General features: G+C 33.0%; 1 protein-coding gene across 2 annotated transcripts in view; it reads left to right on the forward strand.

Annotated features, from left to right (window-relative positions):
- The window catches only part of GABRA2 (gamma-aminobutyric acid type A receptor alpha2 subunit), a 119,356-nt gene that overhangs the window by 61,816 nt on the left and 45,311 nt on the right, over positions 1-12,229 (forward strand). For both annotated transcript variants that reach the window (XM_029235414.1, XM_029235415.1), the window contains exons 4-5: positions 7,585-7,805; positions 9,624-9,706. In XM_029235414.1, coding sequence (XP_029091247.1) covers positions 7,585-7,805; positions 9,624-9,706 — 304 coding nt within the window. The remainder of the gene's footprint in view (positions 1-7,584; positions 7,806-9,623; positions 9,707-12,229) is intronic.

Below are 12,229 nucleotides of genomic sequence, written 5' to 3' on the forward strand. Positions count from 1 at the left end.
GCAATTTTTGCAATGCTAATACTGGACTAAATTCCTGGTTCACACCCCTTTGAGTACCAACTGAAAGTGTTAGATCTTACCCATTCTTGTATAGTCTCAGGGTGTTATTTCTTCAGTTGCTACATACATGCTTCATAAACCACATTTTTCTTCATTATTGAAGAAACACACTGATAGGAACTTACTCAGAGGAGACTAACATTTAATAGCAAAAGGGTATAATGAAATAAATCTGGTACTTTAAAATACACTCAGGAGGGAATTCCCTGGCAGTCCAGTGGTGAGCGCTCTGTGCTTTCACTGCTGAGGGCTCTGGTTCAATCCCTGGTCGGGGAACTAAGATCCCACAGGCCGCACAGCATGGCCAAAATTAAATTAAATTAAATTAAAAATTAAAAAAAATACACTCAGTAAATCAAAGTAAATGAGAAATCACTCCAAGAGCAGTCCTGCAATTTGGTTATGTTTTAGTGAGTAGATCTAATTCTTCAGAAATTGGCTACAAGCACTGACTTATAATTAATGTAGCCAGGCACTAAAAAATATGCTGTCTTCACTAAATTAATGTGTCCTTGAAATCATGTTTATTCAATAAACTGTGCAACAGAGAGTGATTTCTCTGTTAGCAATACATTTTATGGAAATAACACTTAGTGGTAGTAAAGACATTAGGCTGGAAATCACATCCTTGTCTGGGTTCTGCCCCTTACAAGCTTGGAAACAGGGCAGTCACTACATTTATCTATAATCCCATCTATAAGAAGGAGAAGTTGGATTAAATTTCCCATAAAGAGTTTTTCAAATTTTGAAGTGTACGGATTCTTCAACTTTTCAGTCTCAGTTAACAGCCTCATGTGTCCTATACACAGGCCAGAGGATAGCTGCATGCTGATAGGTCCTTATGAATTTTTTTTGTTTCTTTCTAATTGTGCTCCTTAGTTGTTTGTGTATTCTCTGAGCGATTTTGTAGTTGATCTTGGTATTATTTATTTCTTTTAGAACCTTGGTTCAAGGGACTAGGTCTTATTTGTATGAAGAAGTTGCATTGTTTTGTACTTTCTGGCAATTTTCTTGTAACACACAAATCAAATAACTACTATATTAGTATATACTCATGACAGACTTGAGTTTTATTTTAAGAAACCTTTCAAAAATATTCTTTTCAAGTACTGAGAATGTGTGTTATATATGCATTTAAAAGAATCACATGCAAATAATCTGTCTGGAAATCCTGTAGTAACTTAGCGGATATAACCTGAATATTATTTGATTGAAATGTCTCCTTTCCCTGTTATTTTAATCTTGAAAGCAAAACCATAAAAACTAGTGAATCAGCTGTATTTATTTGTTTATGTATCTACATATCTGTATCTATATGCTTTTGTACTAATATATTGAGTATTCTGAGAAGCACAAAAGCAGAAATTGGAATGAGATAAAGTTAAAATACATATTATTTTCAGGAATAATTATTGTGTCATTATTAAAATAGATTTATTTTTACTCATACTTAAGATTTCTATTCCTGAGAATATTTTAGCATTTAATATGTTTAAATTGTGCTTTATTATTTCTAAATATGTTTCTTTAATATTTTATAATATAGCAATCAAAAGTCTGATTCTACCGCAGAGCGGCTGGGCCCATGAGCCATGGCCGCTGAGCCTGCATGTCCGGAGCCTGTGCTCCGCAACGGGAGAGGCCACAACAGTGAGAGGCCCGCATACCGCAAAAAAAAAAAGTCTGATTCTAAATTTATATTATTTTAATAATTGTCTTAATAATTGCCATGGATGAAAAAGATATGCAAATTTAAGAAGCGCATCATTGGCTACAGATTACTGAACCATCATGCCAATTTTTAAAAAACCCATCTACCAAGTTTAGCTGTTCATCTTCATGTTCTGGATACTTGGTTTTCAAAACAACTTACTATTTACAACTTACTTTCAAAACAACTTACTATTTATAGTCCTTATGCTATCATTAACCAGTATTTCATGGCACAACATGTGCTTCAGATGAAGCTCATCATTAAATGTAGTGGGTATAAACCCATATTTTAAGTAGCCTTATTGAAAATTATGAATTTGCTTTTGCATATTTCTTTGTAGAGTTTATTAGTTCATCATTCTTTATGTGGCTAATGAAGAACTCATATTAGGCATAGAAGTGATATCCCCTTTTCTTATTTTTCACTTGTGCTTGTGTAATTATTAGTGTTTTCTTCGATCCATGGTGTCATTTAGCAATAATTTTTAAGCCAATTGGCTATTTTCACTAGAGTTAGTTTAATCAAAACTAGTTATTATAACTTGAAAATTCACCTGAGTACAAACCACAGTACACTGAATGCAAATGAATTCAGCATCACTTGACCATTCCCTGTTGTGGCTTCTTCTCTTCCCATAGCATGCCTTTCATGCATGACCATCATCTACTACTTATGGACATAGTGAGAGTGCCAATATCATTCCATATATTATTAGTAAAGCTTAATTTACTTCTTATATTTAGATAAGAATTCTATATAAACATAAAGATTCTAATATTTTCTTCCTACACCCAAATGGATGTACATACCCCACTTTGTAAGCTACTTTTCTAAGCTGATAATCTTGCTTCTGCTCACGGGCTCACACTTAATTGAGGTACAATACAGTTGATTGCAGTTATACTTACTAACTTATAACCAACCTGCCCCCCGATATTAGACCCATGTAACTTTCATTGGAGTCACATGATGAAGTTTCAGATGTTCTCAAACATCTCATTTCATTCACAAAAATCTTTTATTTTTCTCTCACAGAGGGCTAGTGTGATAGGCTGCAATGATGGCACCCATTCTTCACCTCTTTCAATATCAACATGTTTTTTCATTAACTTCATAATGCCCTCCCATTGAGAGTGAGGTGACCTGCTAAAGTATTTGTCACTCAACTCAGTTATGTGACTTTCTCTGGCCAATGGGTTGTTAACAGACATCACACAAGCAATGGCTTGAAATGGGCTTGTGCACTGGGGGTTGTTCTTTTGTACTTCTGCCATCATCATGAGAAATGTAAGTGCAGGGTAGACCAGTGGTCCCTGGAGTAGGATGAGAGACACTTGGAGCAGAGCTGAGTTGCCCCAGTGTCTCTACACAATAACAGCTCAGATCAGCCAATGGCCGCCTAACCCACAGATGCATGAGCAAGAACAGCTGAGATCAACTGAGCCCAGGTGAGATCAGCTGACCTTCAGTCTTATGAGCTAATAATAAATGGTTGCTATTTTAAACTACTGCATTTTAGGTGTCTTTTAACACGGCAATAGCTAAATGGTATAAGTTAGCCTCTAGATTTTACTGGTTAAACTCTGATTTCCCTTAATGGCTTTTACAAAATCAGGAGTGGCAAAGAGTACATTATACTTTACTTTTTCCCACTTGTATGCTCTGTTCACTCCTCAACCCATTGCATTTTGGTTTCTGAACTCTTTTTTTCTACTAAGCGTTCAAGATCTTTCACCACTATCTGACACTGTTAATCTCTATATACTTTTTAAAATTTCTTTTCTCTTAGTTTGATACTTTTCTCTCCCTCTACTCATTGTGTATGTGTGCATGTATCTGTGTTCTTTTATGATTCCTCTTCCATAATTTTCTAGAGTTCTTATTTATTTTAATCAGTTAATCATGAAACATCCAAATAAGTTATCCCATCTATCCTCATCATTTTGTCACTGCTAAAAACAATAGCCTGGGGACATATCCAATATATTAGTAATCACATTAAATGCAAATGGACTGAATTGTCTTACCATTAAAAGATGGAAATGGTCAGGTTCAACAAAAATTTTTCTTAAGCTATTTTAAGTACATTGAAAATTATTGCTATCTTCAGAGCATAATCTCTTATCATAAAGCAGTAAAATTAAACATAAATGACAAAAATATAAGTAAAAGAAACCGATATATTTGGAATCATAAAAACATACTTCACAATATCTCCCACATAAAGAAGAAAAAAGCCGTAATAGGAAGTATAAAATGTCTTCGACTGAAATATATACAGAAAGAGATCCTTGCCTATATAAGCACTAGATACATGAAAGAAATGCCATTGCTGAGCTGTGGGGAAAGATAGGCCAGTCAATAAATGGTACCAGAAAGTTGTTTTCCATTTGAAAAAAAAATTTGGATCTGTGTCCCATATGATACACAGTAATTCCAGGACCTAAATGTTAAAAGCAGAACTTTGACATGTTTAAGAGAAACATACAGGGGTATATTTATGATCTTTTGTATACCTTTATGATCTTTATTATAATTCTTAGTGAGTTCTGTATTTTTCTAAAATATTTGTATATAGAAAATATGAAGAATTTCTATAACTCAATAAGAAAAGGACAACCTAAAAGGAAACTGAGTAAATGACGTGAGCAAACAATCCATAAAAAAGTAGAGCATTTAATAAACATATGAAAATGTGTTAAATTTTACTAGTTAATAGAAAAAGCCAAATGGCAGCACTGTGAACCATTTCACAACAACCATAATGGTTAAAATGAAATATTCTGTCTATACCAAGTTGTAGAGAACCTAGTGGGGATATAAATGTATACATCTCTTAGGATTTCAACTTGACAATATCTTGTTATTTTTGAAGATTTGACAGTATCTTGTTATTTATTGCAATGTATACACCTCTTACAATTTCATTTTGACAATATCTTGTTATTGATTGCACATATAATAAATGTTGTATCCCCACTTTTCCATTTACTCTAGAACAGTGATGGATATACCATGATCCACGGGCAAAATCCTGTTGACCGCCTTTCCTTGTAAACACAGATTTATTGCAGTATAGACACTCTGACTCATTGAAGTGTTATCTGTGTCAGACTACAATAGCAGAGCTGAGTAGTTGTGATACCGACCGTATGGCCAGCAAAGCCTAGAACACTTACTAACTGGCCCCTGATGGAAAAAGTTTGCCGACCTCTGGTCTAAAGTAACTCTTACACCTTAAAGCATTGTTTGATAATGTTCATAACAGTATTGCTTACAATAGTGACAAAGGAAATAGAAAAAATATTAAAGAACATGGAAAAAGGAGGAATACTGTAAAACGTTCTTACAAGGTAATGCTAGGTAGCAATGAAAATGAACCAAAGTACTAGATATATTGCTATGAATAAATCTCAACAATGTAACTAAAAAAAATCTGTCAGAAAAGTATACACAGTATGATCTCATTTATAGAAATGTTAAAAATGTGACACAGAACACATACATTTATATAGTAAATACATAAGCCCATGTATGGGAATGATAAACACCAAATTCAAGATGAGTATTTCCTCATAGAGTAGGGGAATGTGATTGAGGAGGGATACACAGGAGAGAGAATGCTTCAATAATATTTGTGATTCTTGCTGGTGATGGTTACAAAGTGTTTGTAGTATTCTTTACACTCTCTTATGTCTCTGAAGACAAAGTAAAATAATGCACAATGAAAGCCATAGTGCCTTTTATGAAGATCTGCTAGAAGTTCTAGCAGAAGGCAGAGGAACAAAGGTATAATTGCAGTATACGATCTTTAGTAATAGAAAGCTGTATTATGAGTAGTAAAGATACAGACAGCTGACTGTTTCTTCCAGATGTTCAAGGGACTGGGAGCATGGCTGTGAGTACAGTTCTTGGCCCAGACAAGTAGGGAACTTGCTTTATCTGATGAATAGCGAGGATGCGGATTGCTAAAATTGCCCAGAGCATAACATGAATGTACCTGGTTGCGGAGAGAGGAAGAAAAAGGCATAGGTCACTCTGCAGAGGTTGGCAGAGCATACCTGGGACACTGCGAAGGTTCAAAAACAGTATTCTTAAAAATACTTTTTAAAAAGAGCTCACCTGTAATTTACTGTTTGGAAACCTTGAGTATTCCCTATGTGATGGATCTGTAGGAAATATTTGCTGCTATAGCAAGAGCTTCTGAAAACAGATAAAACATCTCATAATTTTATAGAAATGGAAAAATTGAATTTGAAGTTTTACAGAAAGTTGTAAAATATATTCAGTGTGCCTGAACAAGCAAATGTCCAATGTGTTCACATCAGGCTTGGATTTGGGAGAACCACAGTTGGAAGAAACATTTGCATAAAAATTTGTCAGATAGCAAAAACTCATCTCTTAATCCAGCTTCTTTTTAAAAATTGAGTTACACTTATATAGAATTGAACTTAAAAACAATGACTAAACCACAGAGAGTGAGGGTGGATTAGATGACGATATTTTCTTCTAAGGGTTAGGAGCCCAGAGCCACTCTTTACTTCCTGTCCATATGTCATTACCTGTGGCCATTTCTTGTTATCTTCATCCATTCAACTTTTGAGGGATCGCTGGGAATCATTTACTTTCATTTACTTGAGTAAGGTTGGTATAAATGATTTGTTATTGTCCTAAGTATGTGGCCTTTTTAATGTCCTTTTTTAAACACATAATTTTAGTTGAGTGAAATTGCCAGTTGCTAAGTTGTTTATTTTCAAACATGTGATGGTTATGGCTTTATGCACAAAGGACAGTTTCTGAATTTCCAATCTCAGGTGCATAAATGAACATTTTAGTTATTTATCATGGAAGTGTCTGCACAAACATACACTGACCAAAATTTTTAATATCGAAAAATTGTCAGTATCGATCATAATTGTGAATTGTACATTTCATCTAAAATGTATACATCCTCTTATCCTAAGAAAGACAGAGAGAAAATGAAAAAAGAGGGGAGGTGGGGAACGAGAAAAGAGAGAGAGAGGGTGAGAGACAGAGAGATTGAATAAAACAACTTCTAACGTATTGGAGGATGATAATAGGGGAATTGATCACTAGCTGGTCTGTATGAATATTTAAAAGTACATTTTAACCTGAGGGTGTTTGTTGGCAAAATATTCATATTTTAAGTATTCTAATACCTTTTCAAAGTATTTTATTACAATTTCATTAAATAAACTTTATTGAAATCATCTTCCCCAATACATTCTTGTTAACAGTATGACATCTCACCATTTTTTTAGGATTAAGAAAGCAATAAGATTTTTTTTTGTAGTTTCTTTGGCAACAGGAGATGTCATATAGATCCCACAGTGTGTGTATTTAATAGTTGTTTCTTTTCCTTTCTTCTTTTTTTTCTACTGAGAATCAGGCTGCCTGCTTTCCTCCTTACTCATTCTTGAGATGAATGATTTGGGACAATCCACCCAGACCCGGCCAAAGCATGCCCCGTTTATGAGTGGTTCTAAACTATACAATGTAGTAAAGCAGTTTGCCTAAGACCTTGTTCAACTGAAAGACACCAGAGAAAGTAAATTTATTATTTTCTTTTCATAATAATATGTAGCTAACTGTGCAAATACACATGCTTTATCCCATTGTAAGTGGCAACATTTATTGATAAGATAAAGGAATGATCTTTCAAAATTCACTTCTCAAAATAGCTTTCTCTCTTTTTAAACTATTTATATTATTATTTTTGTTGAAATTTTATAGTGTCTTTGTATCTAAAACATTTATTATTTTCAAAATAATTCTATTTTATATTTCAGGAATATACAATAGATGTTTTCTTTCGACAAAAATGGAAAGATGAACGGTTAAAATTTAAAGGTCCTATGAACATCCTTCGACTTAACAATTTAATGGCCAGCAAAATCTGGACGCCAGATACCTTCTTCCACAACGGGAAAAAATCAGTAGCACATAATATGACAATGCCAAACAAGCTTCTTCGAATCCAGGATGATGGGACTCTGCTATACACAATGAGGTATGTGTTCAGGTTTGATATGTTGCCATTAAATACTGAGGAATCTGTGTATTAACCAACCAGCCAACTTAGCTGTCAAGTATTAGCAAGTTGAACATTTTCATAACAGATTATTGAGGTAACCAGAATATGCTTTATAAATGCTTTGATATTTAAAAAATAAAGGTTATGAGTTTGACACTCATCTTAGTGTGTTAAGGCTTAAAAATTGCCTTAGCTGTTAAGAATTGATTTTTTTTGGCAGTTTACTTTTCATACTATATTTTAGTTACATACAACTTTAATAGTATGATTTAAATTTTTCTTTATACAAGCACATAATTTTATTTTTAATATCTCATGAAATATCCCATCAAATTCTTAAGTGATTTTTAAGCAAGTTTCACTTAATTTAATATTTTAATCCTTCTTATGAAGGGAGAAAAATACTTTTATAACCTCAGAGATGTCATGTGACATCAAGTTCAGATGATTCAATCTTAAAAAATTATCGAAAGAAATATACAGTTGTTGACTCTAATCACTGTTCCATTTGAACTCTTCTCATGAATTAATCTTTTTAAAATAAGTTACTTATATTACGTAACAAAGAAAACAATCACAAATCTAATAAAATGGTGTATAATCTAAAAGGTAAATGTTTGATAAAGACTTTAAAACATAGATAACTTTCATCAGCATTGTATATAGACAGATGTGTATTCGAAGCATTTGATGTATTATTTCATATGAAATGTTAAGTGTTGGATTTCAATTGTGAAAGCTATTTAAGAAGGGACAATAATACAGTCTTGATCTTTAAAGAAAAAAACTCTTTAAGTTCTCATTGCTAAATGACCATTGCCTAAAATGGAAGTTAGCTATTCTTTCTGCTTCTCTCTCTGAATCTTGCAATATAGATGCCTTATCCCCCTTGATTTTACACGCTAATTAGTCCTGTGAATTAAGACAATGATTGGAAATTTGGGGTTTGGAAAAATATTGTGTAGGGTTCTACTTACATACTCTCTTGGAAGTATATAAGCTATAATTAAATTGTTGGTTATATTTGTTTTGCTCATTGTCAGAGATTCTTCTGTAAGTTCACTTTAGTCCCTATTTTATATAATTTACCTTTGTCTGAAATGGAATAGTTGATAATTTTCTTTAAAACAAATTTGCTATGATTACTCTTTAATGTGATTACGTATATACAAAAAAACTATTTCTTTAACATTCATAACCTGTGTCTGTAATTTGAATAGTCCAGTCTCAACAAGATATTTCTAGGAGATATATCTATATATGTAACTATGTCTATATTTATATTTATATATATGTATCTATATACAGTATATGATATTCATTTACAATTTACATAATTTTGAAGGGTGCTTCTCTGAGGCATTATTGAATTCCTATATCAATTTTGCTATATGGTTATTGATGGAATGTTGGGAGAAAATAGCATTCTTTTTATGACAGAGGTTTGTTTTTCATTTTTTTCTTCAAGATTTCAAATGTTAATACTGAAGTTAATGGGAAAATAACCTTCAAAAATGTGTACATAACTTCTTCTTAACTAACCATATAGTACAAAATGCTTAAAGTATATTTTTAAATAAATATTGTTACTTGAGCTCAGATTTTGTAGGTGCAAATGTCTTCTGAAGGATCACCTAAATGTGAAAGAACAAAAGCATATATAAATGTGAATTAACCTAATCAGATGCCCTATTGAGGGTCCTACCTCATCATTAATTCTGTTGACCACAATAAGCAGTGATTTATCTTGACTTGCAAATTTACGTAAACAAAGAGTGGAATTTTGACTTTTAGGCTTACAGTTCAAGCTGAGTGTCCAATGCACTTGGAGGATTTTCCAATGGATGCCCACTCATGTCCTCTGAAATTTGGCAGCTGTAAGTATGGGGATGAAGGTACATGTTTTGGGTCAATAAAATCAGGGATAGGCAGCAGCACAACTTAATTGTATACTTTCTTCTCATATGATGGGATGCTTAATACTTTCCCAATAAGATGCAGAAATAAAAAACATACTGATTTCCCTCAAGTAATCAATTGGCTAGCCTTATTGTACTCTCAAATATCATATCTTAATCATTGTGTTTAATTGTCATTTGCTTTACTGCTAATAAAGAACACCCTGCGTTTTTATCAATGTGAAAAAGTAGACTGGGAGCTCCTTGAAGGTCAGGACTATGTCATTTACCTTCTTTTTCAAGTGCTAACCCATTAAAAATGCTAAATAAATGGCTTTTTTTTCAACTAAGAATGAAATGTTAAGGATAGATTATATTTGTTAAAGTAGTGATCAACCTGTTGCAAATGGCAACGGAGAATAGGTAAAAAAAAAGCTGGATCTCTAATTACCTTTCTACTCTCTAATAATGGAAGGAAAGTTTCTTTCTAAAATAAATTTGAAGAAGATGATGTAACTCGATTGCTACATGTGGGCACTTTCTGTGTACATAAAATATTTCAGAAAAGCCTCTGTGCGTTTGGCTGTTCTTTAGGTCACTGAGGTTGTATCTTATATGTCAAGCAGAAGCATTAGCTCTCCCAGAATAATTGAAAAGAGGGAAGGTCAAATCATCTCCCTAGGCCCACAAGGCATTCAGGGCAGGTTCAGGATAAATTCATGGACACAGCTAAGCAGCTTCTCTCTTTTGTGAGTGTGTTCCATAGCCTGACCTTTTCAGAAACCTTTGCCCTTTCTGGCACCTTCATCTTTGTCCATTCTGGGCAGTTTTGCCTTTTCATTCTCTTGCATAGAAATGCAGTTCTCTCACCTGATACAAATATGTATGACTGAATAATATGCCTTCTCCCCACAGACTGTATCAAGTGAAAGAAAAGAGAAGAATGGTGGCTAATATGAATGCCAAACCCTCTAATTTTATTGATGGCCGTAATTTTGTGGAATGAGAAGTTCAATCTTGTTTGTTCTGTTCAATCTTACGAAAGGTGTCAGCTCTCTGTTTTCTTTGAGAATCTCTCCTTTGTTTAACAATAAACGCTTTTTTCTTTTCACGGAAACTATCACTTCAATACTGGCACTTTTTCGAAGATTATTTAAGATAGTCAATCTTGTTATACAAAGTAAACATGATGCTGGAAAAACTGCAGCAGATGCAGCAGAGAAAAACTCATTTGCATTGCATAAATGGCATTAAATAGAAAACTGAAAAGCCTTCATACCAAAGAAAGGATTTATTCAAGATGCAGTAATGGTCTAAGAAGGAAAGGCATTTTTCAGTGGACAAGTTAGTGCCATTAAGATACCAAATATAAATGACGTATGATGTCTCAATTCTGAATTTGAAATAAATACACCTGAAAATATTTTAAATGAAATTTTAAAAGCCCTTAGAGTGCATCTTCAGAGTAGTGTAATATTGTACATTTGAGAATATGGTTTTCTGTATCTAGAAGTGTTTCAGGCAACACACAGAGCTTACTGTTAGGCATTTTCTATTGAAGTAATTTTTTTAATTTAGTTTTCTCTATATTTATTTTCTGACACATTGAGTAAAAAAGTTGTATATTCTTTCATTTATCCTTGCCAATAGTAGGTACTTGAGACATAGTGTTAATAGTATGGACACGAGCATGGTGTATAGACTAACAAGCCAACCTAAAACTTAAAATACTGGCATAACAAATTTTAGCGGAAGCAGCCATGACTTTTTCTTCTAGTCATTTACTCCTCACTTATTTAAAAAACTCCCTCATGTCCCCACAAATGATAGAATTTCTGGCACTTTTTATCATTGTTCTCAAATAAAAGAAGCATCTTTTCTACTAATTTAAATTTTGAATTCAGTTTCGTTTTGCGTTATTCCCGTTGCCTCATATCTTTTTATAATTCTTTGCTGTTTAATTTGATTTAAAACTTCCTGAATGGAAATCTAAGAGTATTCTGGGCATTATCCCAAAAGAAATTATAAATTTTCTTTTTGGATAAAAATGATTTGGGGATTGTTTTGGTTATCAAATATTAAGAATCGGTCAGTATGCATTTGATGTTTAATACAGATTAGGACTCAAAATGGATTACTGCATAAAATTAAATAAAATTATTTAATGGAAACTTAATCTAGATATGGAATTTATAAAGAAATTTGTCTTTCTCTCCTTTTATACTTCACTGAAAAATCACAATGGTCTCCAAGTTTATATGTGTGTTGGTAGGCCAGGAAATGCCTCTTATCTGCATTGCATAACTTTCTGCTCTCTCTTCTCTCATCAGACCCCCAATCTAAAAAACATTCCTGCCTAAAAAATGAAAGTAAATAATTGCTTTTTTATAAAAGACATGGGCAGGATCAGTCATTTTCTTTAACATATTCTTAGGCTACTATCCAGATTTCCATCTTTCATAACAGTAAATAACAGAATTAAAATATTACGAGTTTATTGAT

This window comes from Monodon monoceros, unplaced genomic scaffold, assembly GCF_005190385.1.
Source record: "Monodon monoceros isolate NGI ecotype Baffin Bay Population unplaced genomic scaffold, NGI_Narwhal_1 Super_Scaffold_20, whole genome shotgun sequence".
NCBI lineage: Eukaryota > Metazoa > Chordata > Mammalia > Artiodactyla > Monodontidae > Monodon > Monodon monoceros.